This window comes from Anneissia japonica, unplaced genomic scaffold, assembly GCF_011630105.1.
Source record: "Anneissia japonica isolate Jap-2015-1 unplaced genomic scaffold, ASM1163010v1 scaffold287748_len1686314_cov196, whole genome shotgun sequence".
NCBI classification, from domain to species: Eukaryota; Metazoa; Echinodermata; class Crinoidea; order Comatulida; family Comatulidae; genus Anneissia; species Anneissia japonica.
In genome coordinates, this window is record NW_022727190.1 from 379,070 (window position 1) to 397,602 (window position 18,533).

The following is an 18,533-nucleotide window of genomic DNA, read 5'->3' on the forward strand; positions in this document are numbered from 1 at the left end:
TAAAAGAAATAAGAGAAGTTTTTACACTAGGACGATTCTATAACGATTTATCGTGTATGCAATAACAAAATATTTTAACAAATCAAATCATATGACGTCATAATCATGGACAAACGATAAAATCGTTGCTACTACGACGGTTTTAATGTTTCCCATGATTATGACGTCATCTGATTTGATTTGTCAAAATATGTTGTTATCGCATATTTCTTTTATTTTTTATATGAACAATTGCTTTTTAGCTTTTTTATCGTTATCGTTATCGTTGAAGTATAAACAGGCCTTAACACTAACATTATTATATATAATCTGGACCGGAGGTTAAACTATAACTAATGACATTAATTTTATTGAATACACAATGTAGCTGAGTTAGCCTAGCACTATAGAACAATATAAAGAAATGACAGCAGCACTTTTAAGACTAATTTGTATAAAATTTATTTCTAGTTCTCGTACACACAGTGGACTTCATCAGGATACTTTGTTAAACACTCAGGATATGTCGTACGTGTGAGATTCGGAAAAAACAAGGCTGTAAACCTATTTTTACTTACTTGTAACAATGGTCGTATTCGACTGGTCGTTCTTTGTTAAACCACGCCCACATTCGCAGTGGTAAAATCCTACTTAACGAAGACGACCAGTCGAATAGATAACTGTAAATACTCGACAAAACAAAATGGCTGCATAGTTACCAGGGGTGGCGCCAGGATTTGCCCGACGGGGGGCCGATGCCCAAACGATGGGTCATTTCCCCGACGAAACCAAAGTGGGCGTGGTCGTGCTTCGATTAAAAGGTTTCGAAAGTGGTCACGTACGCGAAGCCCCCGAAAATGTTGACAATTTAGGGGTTCAAAGGCTTATTTAATCGATTTTATAGTCTACTAATATGTAGAAAATACATATAATTTTTTTTTCTCCCCGACGAATTGAGCTTTTTCTCCCCGACGGGGGGCCCTCCCCCCCCCTGCTGGCGCCACCCCTGATAGTTACCACGATACACGCTGCGTAATCAAGGCTGCTTCGGATTGTGGCAGTATGGGTTTTTTCGTTTGCGAATTCTGTTAGCCTACAATTATTTTTTGACTTCAATATGGGTAAACATTATAATTTTTATTTTCTGACATTTAATCTAAATTATATTAACGCAAATGTTGTTGCTAAACTGACCAATCGACCATATTTTTTTGGTTACGTGCATAACTTGCTGATTAACGCATTCTGATTTCTTTAATTTTCGTTGTCAACGAAGTCTATTTTACGGAACCAGTCGAATGAAAATAATGCTCAACGAAAATTCGTACTCAACGAAATGAACCTGTCGAATAGGCCTATTGACTTCAAACGAACATGATCCTTATTGCATCGAAACAGGCGAATTCTGTTTGAAACGGATATCGAACTATGCGATTATGCTGACTCCTAATGCTGATATTAAACTGGATATGTTCCTAATTCTAAGCTTATTATAACAAAACCAATAATTATACAGAATCCAGTTTAGAGGGTTATTTTCACTCTTTGATTAGTCATTGTTGTTTTGTGTTTTTCCACGATGCTAGCCAAACAGATGTTAAATGAAAATAGTTTGTAACCATCCTGAGGTAACAGACATTTTTTTTATTTTCATTTAATCTGTTCATGATGGCCATATCGATCCAATATTTTGTTCTCATTTAATTGCATTTATTTATTTATTTATTCGAACAAGCAACAAAGTCTGGAGCACCAGTTATTAGAACATATGTAAAACGAAATATATTAAAATTAATAGTGCTTATTTCAGTCTGTTTGGAGTCTGCATTGTATTTTGTTATCGTAATATAATCCACATGGTTTTACCACGACCATATTGTTTGTTTAACAACATGGAATGGATCCGGAGTGCGATAGAATATCCGACAGAAATGCTGTCATATTTTTGCCTAGTTTCGAAATCCAGATTAAAATCAAATTAAACTTTGTAAATTAAAACTAAGGCTTTGTTCAGATTATCCAATTTTCTTTAACAAGAAAAACTGTTCTATGTCCATATATAGTCATGATGTGCCTATATATGGTCATGATGTGATGTCATCATGATCATATTTGCATATCACATGTTTTTGTCACACTTTCTGACAGTGCTCATGATATTTCCAAGAGGTTCTGTACAGCACCGAAAGGCTTGGTTTTGGGCCCTACTGTCTGATCAATCATCAATGCTTCCGCTGGCCGTCTGTACATGTTCTTTGTAGATGGTCATCATGTTATGATATTTGTATTCGACTTCCGTTAATTTTTCTGTACGCCTTTCCCTATAGCTTTCTCCCTGTTACGACATTTATATTGAATTTGCTTTTACTAGTAATAATTTAGGTAATTTGCCTGCAGTGCTTCATGTGTTTTGTTGACGTTTTCAAATCGTGATGTCATCTGCGTTTTGCAAACTCTAGGATTGCCATACGCCTTAGGGTGGGAAATTGATAATCAGTAGCATTAATATTGCTGTTTTGATTACATTCGCAAAGTGGGCTTTGGTCTTGCATGTTTGACCAAGTGACTTGAACTTCTCACACAGGATATCGTGGATATTTATTTTCCCAATCGACCAGCTGTATTTGAAATGAAATGAAAAAAAAAAAAACATGTACACTAATTAAGCCTACATAAAAAGCTCTTATAACGAGTTGGAACAATGTATATAGTATAAATTATAAAAAATAGCGGGCCAACGAGAACCAATAACGAAATACAAATACTGTATGAACTCAGAAAGGCTTAAAAATAAATACAATAGTTGAATTATCTGACAAATTTTAGATGAAAATGATGGACTGCTGGTTGAATAAAGAATGAAGTTGTTTAATCATTGGCGTTAGTTATAGATGTCAAGTATTCTAGTATTTCACATAGGCCTAATAAAATTTAATGAAGAAGATGAGACATGGCATCAGGGGATTTGGATTTCAACAACAGTATTTCCATTTTCAAATGTCAGTGATACTAATAAATGTATTTGCCTTCCTTGCCCCTAGGTTTAGTCTAATTTTCTCCTCGACGTTGTTGTGAAGTTAATAATAGGAGGATCGCAATATGGCATTAAACCAAACGTCATATAAAATAGTACTGTATATCTAGGCTAAATACACCAGCCCCCACTAGATCTTAAGCGGAATAACAGATGATTATTATTTCACAAACTTTATGAAGTTCACTAAAACACTAATCAATATGTAATTGTTTTCATTTTATCAGTACATCAGGCTGGTCATCTTATAACAATTGATATGTTTCTGTTGGTATATGTTCAACCATGCTCCTGAATAATGAAACAATGCAGATCGTTTATGGGCGATTCCATTATTTTAATGCTCGTGGGGAGGGGGGTTAAATTGAAAAGTTTTCAAATATCTCTGACCTTTATTTCATCTTTTTATCCTAAAATTTAATCACCTCAATTTGAGATTGATATCTACCCTACTCCACTAAATTTTATAATTCGTATAATAACATGTACGGTAAATTATTGCGAATCAAGAAGGATCATTATCAATTAATCAACTATAGGTATATTGATATTGTCAGCAACTCCTGGTGGGAATAAAAGTTTTTAAAAATGTAATGGTATTACCTAATGAATAGTTTAGTCTTCTTAAATTTTACATAATAAACTTTGAAGAAATAGATGTAACATGACAGGCTTTTGAAAACAGTATTTTCAATCTCAAACTGCATATAGGCCTATCATAATTGTATTTGCCCTCCTAGAAACCAGATCTAAGCCGCCATTAGTTTCTTCTAAACGTTGATGGTGTTGGTAGTTACCATGATCCTAGCATGACATATCCGGAAATATGACACAGATGTCATAAAAAAGAACATGTACACAGGTTGAATTCCCACAGACCTCACTAGAAACGTCAATCTGTCTCCAGTGATTTATTATTCAAAGTGGGGCGTATTAGTCAAGTACAAGTAAAAATAGAAGTCTTAACCACATACGATATACAATATATTTGTACCACAAAGTTGAAAATTATTTCAAACAAGCAAGCTTTATTAGATATACTAATAGCAATATATAATTATTGTTTACTCATTTTATCAGTACATCAAAATGGTCAACTTACAACTTGGTATGTTTCTCTCGTGATACGAAGAAATTAATTAAAAGCAAACCAGAGATGTTTGAATGATATTCCGGTGCTCTAATGTGGTCCCAACTGATAACAATAGCATACAAGCTCATGTAGTCTAAATTAACGAGAATGAGGAGAGATTTGTAGAATAATTTGTAGAATAGAATCGTTAGCATACAGAAACATCTTCACTAGTGATGATTAAAGATGATAATGTTTTGAGAAAAAAAAATATGTGAATTGTACTCATCGGTTTGAAATCATGATTTCCGATGACTGTACTCTACAGTATCCAGAGATAATATGTAGTATCACTTTAATCAACATCGATCAAGGATGTATTCTGGAAATTCAATCAATCAATCAATCAATCAATCAATCAATCAACCAATCAATCAAACAATTAATCAATTAATCAATCAACCAACCTAATTAATCAATCAATCAATCAATTAATCAATAAAAACATAAATCAATCAAAGAATCAGTAACGATTGTATAACCCCAAAATGCAGATGTCGCTTTATGCTGATGGTTGAGTATTTCCTTTTCTCCTCTTAAAAGATGAGCTTTCAACAAGGGCTTCTTGAAAATGTTTATTGACTCACTGCACCCTTGATATTTTTGGAACAATGGTTACAAAAATTTGAGTGTACTATTTGGAAAAATCTCAGTGGCGAATTTAGAGGGGGCGTAAGGGGCGTACGCCCCTCTAGTTTTTGTGAATAATAATTTTTAATTGCTTATCAGAAATTACTTAGCTAAATAGTAGAAATTAATCAATAACATCTAATTAATAAAGCTGGTGCTAGAGGTTTGAGGGAGATTATCATCCTTGTAGATACCAAGGGTTCTTCCCTGAGACTCTCACTCAGTTCGCACATTCACGCCCCCCTCCCCCCTCTTTCTTGCGGGACTGGATCTGCCCGCTGAATCTGTAGTTAGCACAAAATGTGAAATTGCGAGTTCTTGGAATGTAAAGTTGTAATGAGGATGAAAACAACAGCAGGGGTGGATCCATTTCAAACGGATGGGGGGGGGGGGCGGCCGGGAGGCAGTTTCAGATAGATAGGTGAGTGGTAGCACACAGCATTGATATGCATTGTAATTTTTACAATTTAGTGGCAAAAACGGGGGAGGGGCATGTTCCCCCTCCCCCGTGCACCCTAGTAAATCCACCCCTGCACAGTTTCCGTACGTGTGCTCGTATCTCTGATATATTGTGGCAATTTACCATCTTCAACCTTATAATCTAAGCACACATAGATCTGGGTGTCATTGGTCTTCTATTCAACATTTATGGATATCCACATATCATATATGGATATTCATAAATCAAGTGATTTATGGGATATCCATAAATCGTTTTTTTATTCATAAATCCGATATCCAAAAATGTTGAATAACACCCCACATTAACACATTAAGGTGTCAATGAGATTTCTATTTTACATTTATGGATATCGAAAAATGTTGAATAAAACCCCATTAACACTTTAGGTGTCAAGGTTTTTTAATCAACATTTTTCGATATCCAGGCCTAAATGATTTATGGATAGGCCTATCCATATTGCTTGAATACAGAGAACTGCGATGATGTCTGCATAGGTTGGGCAGATGCAATCAAGGCCTATATCTTACAATGATTGGCCCCGTGCCTAACCATGGCCTAACTAAGTTGATTATTTTCATTGGTATCTTTACAGTTTAAAAACCACAACTAAAAAATATATACAATAAACATAATATTTAATTAAAAGTGATAGAATCTTCAAATTGAACTTTGAGAGTGTTAGACTCATAAGGGCCTAGCGATCGTGTTTGTATACAAAATCAAGGCTTTGTCGCATCTGTGAGCCTACATCGATGTTCCCAGTATTCAAGCTTGTTAAACTATGGATATCCATAATATCCGTAAATGATTTATGGATATCCATTAATGGTTTTAACACCTGAAGTTAGGTGCCAAGAGGTATTTTATTCAACATTTTTGGATATCGGGTTTTTGGATACCCATAAATATTTATGAATATCCAAAAGTCCGATATCCAAATTGTTAAATAAAAAAACCCATTGGCACCTTAAGGTATCAATGGGGATTTTATTCAACATTTATAGATATCCATAAATGTTAAATAAAAGACACAGACTATGTTCTCACACGGCTGCTAACGGTTAGCAGGATCCGGGTTAGCTGCCATGCGTCCATACGAGATGATCCCGATCCGGATACCAAGAATTTGATGATCGAATCACTGGCCAATAAGAAACTGGAAATTGTAAACGCGTGATTGGTTGATGATAAAAACGTGCTCACTTGCTAACCGATAGCGCTTGCTAACCGTTAGCGGTATCCGGATACTGCTAACGGTTAGCGCTAACCGACCGGGCGTCCTCACACAGGTGCTAACGGTTAGCGCTAACGGTTAGCTCCCGATCCGAATACTAGGGCTCTCGTGAGAACCAGGCTCCAATGACAACCCATATAGATCTCTGCTGGAATCAGTGAGGCCTTGTATTGCAAGATTAGAAGCGATCCAGTGAAGCACATTGACTGAATCATACACGTGCATTCTTTGATAGATTAATATAATTTTAAGCAAGCTTTCATCATGCAATAATGGCAATTCAGTGCCATTTCAGTTCTTACATTCATGATTTTGTCAGAAGATGGGTAATCGCGAACTCTACTGACTTGTTATATTAATCTGTGGTGAGTTGCATGATCGGTTTGAATTTCTACCAGGGAGTTCTTAGTCACTAACAACTCCCTGCATCAATCATGAAACCGTACTATACTATGGCCGTATTCGACTGGTCGTTCTTTGGTAAACCAGCCCACCTGCGCAGTGGTAAAATCCTACTTAACGAAAACGACCAGTCGAATAGAAAAATGGTAAATACTCGACAAAGTAAAATGGCTGCATAGTTACCGCGGTAAACACTGCGAAATCAAGTCTGCTACTGATTGTGGCAGTATGGGTTTTTCGTAAAAAAAACCCCGTTTTTATCCAGTTTTTTAATTTTGTTAGGCCGGCTACAATTATTTTTTGACTTCAATGTTGGTATATATTATAATTTTTATTTTCTGAAATTTAATCTAAATTAAACGCAAATTTTGTTGCTAAACTGACCAATCGGCCATATTTTTTTTGGTCACGTGCATAACTTAACGCTGATTAACGCATTCTTGTTACGTCAATCTTGTTGTCAACGAAGTCTATTTTACGAACCAGTCGAATGGAAATAATGCTCAACGAACAGTCGTACTCAACGAAATGAACCAGTCAAACAAGCCCAGTGTTCAAATAAGATTTTTATATTTTTCTTTAAAAAAACATCTAATTGGAACATACTGATCAGTGATGATCTCAGAGTCACGCTATACAGTCGAATTGAACTCTGGGATTGGATTGCAATCATCTTCCGTCTTTCGGATGAGACGTTTAAGGTGTTGGTCTAGTGTACATTGTGGCCCATGTGCACGATGAAATAAACGTAGTACACTCTTCGAAAAAGAATAGGGATTGTCTCCAGGTGTACTGATCAATCACCACCAAAACTCCCCCACTGGAAATAAGTAGTCTTCAGACTTTCGTTTCATATCCTTGTTGTCTCCCACTAAAAATAAGTATTCTTCAGACGTTCGTTTCTTATCATTGGTGTTTACACCGAATAAATAAATAAATAAATACATCCATCCGTTTGTTGGGGGAGTTGGGGAGTAATTCAGGGGCTCCCCGCAAATACAACCATAATATTAGCGCTGGTTCGAACGGCACGCTCGCCTATAGTTGTTCTGGTGGTGAAACATGTCTTCTCAGATAAGGACTATAAACCCGGATGCCCAGTGTACACAGTCTCGCTCGTGTACACTTAAAAGAACCTAGTACATCTTTCGAGACAAGTGGGGGTTATGCTGGTGTACTGGTCCATACAGACGAGTGTAGCTGGTACCGGTTTACCGGGTAGCTCACACATGAAACGACCCTTATGGGAGAAGAAAGTCATTTGAAACCAGTTACAGTTAGTCCACAGCACTTTGTATTCTCTGGAAAAGGCGCTTTATTACCATTACCATTCATCCACCCAGTCTACAACAACTTCTTTTTGAAAGTTGTTTGGCTCGGAGGGGAGTTATTCAGCACCCAAAAAGGTGCAGAGTGGCTCCTTAAAAGTTACAATGATGGCATTTAATTACATTTGTATTTTGTTGCATAACATGTACTTTGACTTACATTTATTTTTACATGTGGGAGAATAAAGAAAAAAGGAAAAACTTGTTTTTGTCTATTAAACCTAAGAAAAATATTTAATAAAATATTCTGGTAGTTTAAAACAATTTCAACCGGACATAATGATTCTGTTGAAAAATATAATGCATAAAGAATGATGGTCGTTTATCTATTTTGAACCCGAGCCGACGCGCCACAACATTACAATTCGAACGTGAAGAAAAGTGACTTTATGCTTTGGCACATTGATGTTTATTGCAATAATTCAATTCTAAATGCGTTGTACATTATTGTACACTAATTATCACCCTTTCATATTTCAATTGCCAAAGCAACGTGGCCAGTCATGTCTTCACGTTTTCCTTCGATCATTATTGCTTATTCTCAGCACATTCGGCGTTGCGTGGGTGAAGTTACTATGTACTAGGATTTGAAAACTATTACGGTTCATTGCTAAACTTTTACATCATAATGCCTCGTTATTGCACAGAAGTACTGTTTAAGTATTATAAAGCGAGTAAGATATTAGTATAGTACCGTACCTCATTTATATAGAGGGTGTTCGAGCCATGCAAATTACTTTTTATAAGACCATATTCCACATTCGTTTTATTGTTTGTAAGTCTCATGATCGCACGGTAAACTCGCAGAGATTTGTCAATGACGCTGATCATGAATGAAGATTAAAGCCCAGGTTTGGTGGTGCTCGCCTTCTTTCAAGGTTTTTGAGTTTACTGACCCTTGCGGGGATGTAGACACTATGCTATGATCTGGAAATTGACCTTGCAAGAGTTGAACTTTTAAGAGTAAATCCGGTATGGGGTAATGATGGGATGAGTCGTGAGCTAAAGATAAAAATAGGTTCTCAGCGGGAGCGTGTGTCTATACCATATACTTCCTTATTGTATTATGTTTACTAATAAAGTATCCACAGGGGATTCGGTATCAGGAGGTGTGTGGTGTATTTTTTTATAATTTTTTTACAGTAATAAGGTACTTAAGATTACATGGTACTAAAAGCCATTTTTAACCGCCAAACGACAACATAGTGTGTTTGCCCCCATACACAAAAATGAAAAGCAAGTCTACGAAATGTGGTGCAATGCTAAATAAGACCTGGCCTAGTTTACAGTAAATTATCAATTGAATTGACAAACAACACAGAAAGTAAATGTCCTAGAAAGTCCACTAAAAAGTGTGTAAAAATGTAAAGCGGTAGACACACGCTCCCACTGGGAACCTGTGTTTGGTTTAGGCCTAATATCAAAAGATATCTGAAAGTCATGATTTTTTTAAGTCATAGAGCATCAAAGGTATTTGGTCCGTAGGGTCTACCCTCGTTTTTAGTATACGAGTTCGGTAAAGTCCATTGAGTATTGTTACAAGATTGTAAATTGCATTTGTAGCCTAAACAGCAAAGTATAAAAACAATAAAAACTATTTTAAGTAGAGTGACAAAATGTGTCACATGACCCTAGTAATTCCGTTGTGTTAATACCAATTGCCAGTTTGAAAGTGCAATCCCATGTCGAAATTTATTATAAATCATGAGAATCACATTTGAACTTTGAGTAGGCCTAGCTATTAAGGTCTACTCAATGTGTTAACGGGTGGTCAGTAAAGTGTTGATCTGAAGATGTTAATATTGTTCATATCTTTAATAGTATTATAAATATGGTGTCAACAAATTTCGAATTGGAAAAAAAAACACCGCTCTCAAACGCAAAATAAGACGGGACACTGTTAATTTATTACCGTATGACAGGAGCGAACTTTCGCGTGTTTACAGAGGAGTTTATTTTTGACCGTGCTTACTCTGATCATTAATATCACGTTTTCTTGTGGGATTTTCTTTGACAAGTCGTACCAACACTCTATGTCATGTATTTGGTAGCATGCAGTGAATAAAGATTTAACAGCAAGTAGCCTACACTCGCAATTTAAAAAATATACTTTTAGAAAAGTTGATTTTCGCCCACAGCATTCCGCTAACAATTTACGTTACAGTATAATAACTTTGCAGTTTGGTATTCAAAATGGTAATTTTAATCATAAGTACGTACTTATGGGATAATTTCTGACTCAATAACGGTTGCAAAAGTTGCTGGTTTATCTTTCTTCAGTAGACACAATGTTTAGGGCACTTATTCAAAAACATAGGCCAACGGCCCGGAGTATAAAAATAACAATTTCAATTTCTTTTCTTTAGATATCCATTTCTCAATTCTCTTTAGTATACCCTCCCCAAGACAGCCTTCATATTTTGCACCAAACCTTATTATTATCCATCATTTTATATTTGCTTACTGTTTTTTTGTTTTTCGAATATACCGTTTTTTTATAATTGTAATATATTCCGTAGTGATTTTTATATAGTTTGCCAAAAATAAATTCTTGTACTGTAGTTTTGCTTTCAGTTCTGTATTCTTTATTTCACTTTTAATTGTCACTTGGCCCATTATAGGTAGGCCTATGTTTGTAAATTCACCACCAGAAGTTTTTTTTTTTTTTTTGCTATTATAACAGGGAATGTACTTAACAGCGTTCTGCCGAATCTGGTTGACGAACCATTGGATCATCATTTTACACTAATTCGACCGATAGCAAACTTAACATGGGATGCGGTAAGTTTTGACCTGCGTTGCTCATTTTCCTAAACCAGCCTTGCTTACATTCATCTTTAAACCCAATCCCTGGTCTTTCTTTAATGACACTGTGTAGAGTTAGTGTTATATATATAATTATATATATAGCCTATGTATACATACATATGCATATATATACACATATATATACACACATATATACATATATTAATATATATATATTAATATATATATATATTAATATGTATATATATATATATATATAAAATTAAAACGGAACAGTAGAGAAAATCCGATCAGAATGACAAAATAAACTAAGCATCCACTGGAAGGAATCCCAATATCTGCAGACGGATCCGTTTCGGCGTGGGACTAGTTTGGGCCTACCTAAGCTGGTCGAACGTGTCGTTTGGGTCTATACCCTAGCTGCACTGATGAGGCCTGGAAGGCCGAAACGGATCCGTCTGCAGATATTGGGATTCCTTCCAGTGGATGCTTAGTTTATTTTGTCATTCTGATCGGATTTTCTCTACTGTTAGAATTTATCTATATTATATCATGATTTATATACATATATAATTTACTTGTGTTTCACAAAAAAATATTTAAAAACAAAAAGGAAAATTCATGGTTGTATTTAAAAAATATATATGACATCTCAATCATTTACACAGCAACATAATACTATAAAATAAGTATAAAATCCAGATATATTATAAGAAAGTATTATTATTGAAATTATTGAAAAAAAGAAACTACGGCAAACTGCGATATTATCGCGGCAAAATGAGTAGATGCCTGCTGCAGAGGGTGTGGCTTTTATTCACGGTTTGCATTTACATTTAGCTAATTAATTCAAAAAGTAGAAATAGAAATCAAGCGCTGTAGGGGTACGGTATGATTATTTTTGTTTGAATTGTTTTTAAACGTTATTTAAACCAGACCTATAGTGCTCTATGTAATAGAATAAAAACATGTTTCATGTTTCTTGTTTTTGTAATATTATTTGATAAAAGGACTCGTTATTATCCCCCAACTTCTCATTTTTCTAAGATTCACGAGAGCATGGACAAACAATTGTTCAAACCGATGGCCCACAGGGAACTCAAGTCATTGTTATTATGACTTTGGAAAATGTATAATAAAATGCTGTTCAATTTTGATTGATTTGATTTGATGAGTGAGAGGAAAAAATGACCAGGTTTCAAGTAATACAAATTCAATGAAAAACTGACCAATATTGGCCGATCCATTGCCGCTCGTTTTATGACTTGTTATGTTTGCCTTTGTCGTACCTCATTAAATCTCTGTTCAATGGAGATGATCCTTTCTTTCTGATTGCCCTTCTGATACGAGATAAAAGTCATAGATTCGTTTAATGTCGCTCTAAAAGTGTACGTTCCCTGATAATTTATGACTTTATGAAATGCTCATTTCAGCATTTTTGTCTACTTGTCAAGAATTTGCATAATTAAATGCAAAACTGTGTTTCGTTTGTGTGTTCCTCTTCAAGAAACCATAATTCCATATTTTAAAACCATTATTAGGTCTATTATATGCATGCTGATGCACAAGTAAACAAAATATATATTTATAAGCTAATATACGCACATGATATGTCACTGCCCGTAACAACAACTAACACATAAATTCAACGAGTTGTGATTTGCTTAGACGTTCATAAAACTACGAGCTGCAAGCGGCGTATAATTTATTAAAAACAGATTTGTTGTTAATAAAAAAAAATATTGCTAATCATTAATGCTCGCAAGTAAAACCTACGTTTTTGTGCTTTGTTGCTATAATGCCCTACTTACTGAAGACATGTAACTACAAGATGATTGTGTTCTAGTATTATTTTATTTAACACAATGTTCAAAAATTATGTTTAAAATCACCAGCCAAGTTCACGCTTATTGATACGCTTACGGCATATTGACATGTTGTAGGAGTAAGTGCTCCTATCTGGGGTACTATACAACGAATATTTCATGCTCACATACATATGCCTAGGCCCACTGCAAATATGTTGATATATAAATAAAACTATCTACGATTCTTCGAATATATTATGCTATGCAAATTGTAACACGAGCAGGAGCGATCAAGCTTTACGTAATCATTATGGTATAGTATTAGTATAGTGTAATGTTACGCAACTCAACAATAAAAAAATATTATCTTCATGGATTATTTACTGTACACAGTACGGTTATGTCTAGAGAGTAAGTGCAGTAGTTAGGTAATGTAACCCAAAATTAATGTGTGTAATATGTATGTAAAATGTAATGTAAGAAGGCGGGTGAGGAAAAGTGATTTTGACTTTTGAATATAAGCCTAATTACTTACTCTCAATAGCTTAGGCCTAACGATTGCGCATTATTAAAACATACGTATTTTCATTGATCTAATGCTCCTTTAATCTAGAGATACTCGTGTTCTTTAATATGTTTAAATTATCATCCCTTATCATACATATTGTATATTTACTTTGGAATAGTCATTTTAATGTCAAGCGTTGACAAAAACTACAGGAGTAGACCTAGTAATATTTTGGAATACAGTTTAGCCAACTTTCTTATTATGAGTATTTATTATCATTACAGTTGTAACAAAATAATGTATATACATCAACAGCATCATCCTCATCATCATCATCAACTGGGGCGGATGCAGGATTTGGCAGTAAGGGTGCGTAAGCTCTAGATGCCCGGAAATTGCACTCTCATACCTTAAAAATCTTACCGGTACTAGACCTATGTTCATATCAACAATATGCCTACAATATGCCTACAATTATTTTCTTAATAAAATTTAGGGAGTGGGGGTGCGATCTGCACCCCCTCTGTATCCTCATCATCAACATCCTTATCGTCGTAGTTATAATTATTATCATCAGCATCATCATCTTTATCATCATCATCATCATCATCATCCTAGATTATTATTATTATAAATATGGTAACGCTGTTAATATAATAATCAGTGTGTGTCGCTAGGTAAATTATATTGTTGCTTTCACTAATGCTATACATTTGTGATTAATGATTACCATTTAGAATCAACACATGTTCACACGAGTGGGTAGTAATGCGTTGAAAATTGCATTTGTAAACTTCATTAAAAAGGATTATGAATCGTCACCGTGTCTTCATGTGAATCCATTAGACCATTATATTGATAATCAAATTGTCATATGCGCTTGAATTAATTACCTGACAGTTAGACTTTGAAGATTCATGACTCGTACGATTTGAGGAAGAGGGTGACAAGTCGCCATATGGTTAACAGGGATAAATAGGGATTGCCTTAATGCGAACAGAAGATATAAATGATATTTTAGGATCGTTCAGAGGATGATATTTCCCTTGGGCGTCGTGGAGATGAACGTGATTTGATTGTGGATTAGACATAAACATAATTTAAATGACAGAATAAATTGTTCATTACACCGGCATACACTGGGAACGGGACTAATAACTCAAATTCCGTTAGAAGTGCGCAGTAATTAGAGGGGATTTTCAAACCAAACTTCCCAATTCAAAAATAAATAATTGTAGGCATGTTATACTATTGTCACTCTGTAGTCACTACAACGTGATGTGATTTTGTTAAGATACTTGGGTTCAAATATAGTTAATCCTATACGATTCCTAATTAATTATGGAGACCTAAAATATACGCCTTGTGTGAGGTACCGGTATAGGCCTATATCAACTTGTATTGGGTAGGGGGTACCAATAGGTCTTCGTGGTCTAGCTGTATGAAGCTTGCCTTGATGGGCAAGAGGTTGTCGGTTTGAGTACCACCGAAGAGCATACTTTTACTACAGACAACTAAACCCTTTTACTGATGATGCACTTTGCTCGTTATTATCAAAACTTAGTCTTGTTTTAAAGGCCTCCCTATTTTTCTGAATTTTTGACATGTTTCTGCACGAAATTACATGTGTCTCTATGGGGTGTGAAATTTTGCCGGGAATGGGGCTTTAACTAAATAGCATACAAAATAAACACTTAAGCCGTGCACTCACTGCGTCGTAAGACTGTCGGCTGACGAATCCAACTCCGCTCCCTGTGAGTGTTATATGACGCGACGCAGTCTGCTGATTGTCGGTGGCAGTGGCTATGTTCACACACAGCAGTAGACTTGCCACAAGTCTCTTATTTTTTATTATTTTTCTCATTCTGGACAGCGCCACCAACGAGAAAGTTAATTTAGAGACGGAATAAGCTAATTCGAAAAAAAAAGAAATCGAGTATGGGACGCCAATTAAATTAGGTATGGCGCGCACTAAGTACAATAAAGAGTGAGTAACCTAAAATTAGGGCCTGGAACCCAGGCTAACACGGCAGCTAACGGATCCGGATTACAAACACCCGTGCGTTCATACAACCCTGATCCGGATACCAAGAAGATGATGATCGGATCACTGGCCAATAGACAACTGGAAATTGGAAAACGCGCTCGACTTGCTAACCGATAGCGCTTGCTAACCGCTAGCGTATCCGGATCCTGGTAACGGTTAGCGCTAACCGATCTGGTGTTCTCACACGGGCGCTAACGGTTAGCTCTTGATCTGGATACTAGGGCTCTCGTGTGAACCTGAGGATAGTGTAAACGAATCGTCATTAAAACGGTCCGTTGCGCGCGGGTCGTGGCAAGGTAATTCAACAGAAGGACGCACATCTCCGCTCTCGAACATAGCGCGTGCGTACAGTCCTTTAATCTTTACTGTGGCATCGACAATCTGATACTAGTTGCGAGTACAGCCGTCAATATAATTAGTCTATGCGTGCCATTCGTTTTATGGTGTTAGTTTTTATTTTATTAGTTGTGGGTACTTCGCAATGTCTGTTACATCAGATTTTTTTGACCGCGAACTTGTTAAATGCTTCTATAAACTGCAATTTGATTTGTGAAAATTGACCAAGAAAATGAAAAGTTATAACAATTTAAATTTACAAATTTTATAAAATTTGATGTTCTTATGTAACATTAATCTGTCATTTTGACAATGTTGGCATAAGGTGCCGAAAACGAACATTTGAGTATATACAGAACATTTATTAATTTTTTCTGCGAAGTGAGTCTCATGAACGACAATTCACCAAAATTTTGGTAAAATTAATGTTGAAATGAAGAATATATTTCAATCTAATGTTAGTGCAAAATATCATTAGGCCTTTGTAATCACCGCACGACGCGCGATTATCATGGCAACTAACACGCGCGTGGGTAAATCGTCACGTACGCTGACGGTTTATGGTCTGGTTGCTTGGTTTTTGTGACGTTCAGCGTGTAGGGACGCACGTGCGCCTAGAATGTCGATGCCATTATAGTTATAACCTTTGATGTCCCGAGATGTGCGTTCTTCTGTTTAATTGCCTTGGTCGTGGTGACCGTCGGGCGCGGCGAGTATACACATTTATTTAATTCCTCAAGACCCAACCATATAGTACCGTATATTGGCCTAGTACTCATATTTTATTTGTTCTTCAGATTTCGACGCACACGAACAATGTCTTCGAACTGTGTTCAAAAGCCTTAGTTGGTAAACCTTTACCGGTGAGATACAATGGAGTGGATCATTCACATGATAGGATATTGCCAGAAAATACAAGTAAGGGTATAAACCTAGCTTTTCTGTTGTGTTACCCTCATAAAATATACTGCATTATTGAATGATAGTAATAACTACATTTAAATAAAATTTAAAAAACGCAAATTTTCAATTTGTAGATTACATTGTACATATTAGTATTTTAGTAGCGAATGAGGAAAACAATATATCTTTGTCAATTAACCGAGCCAAATATCATTCCTATCTCTGCATAAGCGTTCGATTTAGTAATCAATATAAGGATTTAATATTGTTAAAATGCCTTGTTCGTATAAATATATCAAATTCAATATTAATAATTTGAGAAATAATACTGTTACGCTTTGCTGATGATATATTTAATAAACTCAATCTTTAAAAACGCACGCTCTGACGTCAAGGCGTTGGTAGAGATAGGCCAACATTGTTTAAATTATTTAGCTCTTTTTAACAACTTTTAATCTTTAATGTTTATTTTCTAGCATATGTGTGCAATTGACGTAATCGTTTTAATTGTATTTTTCGATTTGAATCTTGAATTTATTTGACAGAGAAACGATAGATAATGCCGGTTGATCAGCTTATTACATAATGGAAGGCCTATCTGGTTTTGTACATATAACACATGATTTTATAATGTAGCGCTTAGTACTGTATTGTAGACCTACATAGGCCTATTCGTGTTGATTTTTTTTAATGTGAATGCACATCCCTATACATGACATACGTTACAGTAGGCCTATCTTGTTTCTTTGAGGGAGCGGTTGGCGCATGCAGTGTTTGCGTTTTAGTCCCTCAACCTTATGATGGATTTTTTTACCCTTTGCGCATAATAAAATATTTAATACCGTATTGCTACGTTTTTAACTATAATTTTAAAAAGATCTTTGCAAATGAAAGACAAATTACCTTTTAAATAAAGACCAATTGTGAGCCAATAAATTGTTTATAAGATTAAGGGAAGCAGGTGAGAAACTGATAAAGAATAGCCTATAACATGCTCGAATGTTGTGGCAGATGTAGAAATTCCTTATTCGTTACCTATTGACATATCTTGGGGGGGGGGTTTAACATGGTGACTTTATAAGATAATGTATATTCAGTTATATTTAGTAAATATGCGCCACACTCGGCTCGCTGAAGTGGTATACTCCACTTAACTATACAGAATATATCACTCTGCTCCTTTCACTGTATTGTATCAACGTAATTTGAATATTGAATCTCGCATGTGTTACTTTTGGAGCGCGTCAAGTCCTAGTCAAATATTTTGTAGATTCGTGTTTGTGTAGAAATTTGTTTACGATATTTTAATTGGCATAAATAAAATCTCAAATGCCCTTAGTAGTAATACTGGTGCACAATATATTTATTCAAAATTTGTACACGCGTCACAAACATTTTGGTCTTGACTCAAATTAGTATAATGATGGTTTGCCCTACAGTAATAATAATAATAATAATAATATTCGACAGATGAATATGTATCGTCATCCATAGTAGGAAAGTTCAAAACACACACAGGTCTGTGATATGAAAATCAATGCAGCAAAATTATCACGGAGATTTATACTAGGAAATTTGTTCGGCGAACACGTCAAAGTAGTCAAAATATTAAGGATGTGGATACAAACTTCATCGTTAACTATTCTGTACTAATCAGAATTCGTGACTTGTGTAATTGACTACAGTATGCACCTGCTGTAATTATCTATAATTCAAGATTCTAGAGAGCATAAGACATTTCTGTTGGAGAAGAAATATTTCAGATACAAAGATATGGACTCAATCAATACGTATACAGTGTTACAGTGTTATAGATGACTATATCTTCAAGAAGACTGATGTATTTCTACGGAAGCCATTCAAACAAAATACCCATAAAAAGCTCACTTACTGTATCATAATAAGCTATGCGATTTTAACATCTTATGTTGCTATCTGAGCAATGTATATATATATATAT

General features: G+C 35.3%; 1 protein-coding gene across 2 annotated transcripts in view; it reads left to right on the forward strand.

The window, feature by feature from the left end:
* The window catches only part of LOC117113598 (soluble guanylate cyclase 88E-like), a 60,121-nt gene that overhangs the window by 6,723 nt on the left and 34,865 nt on the right, over positions 1-18,533 (forward strand). For both annotated transcript variants that reach the window (XM_033256988.1, XM_033256989.1), the window contains exons 3-4: positions 10,886-10,983; positions 16,468-16,588. In XM_033256988.1, the coding sequence (XP_033112879.1) occupies positions 10,886-10,983; positions 16,468-16,588 (219 nt within the window). The remainder of the gene's footprint in view (positions 1-10,885; positions 10,984-16,467; positions 16,589-18,533) is intronic.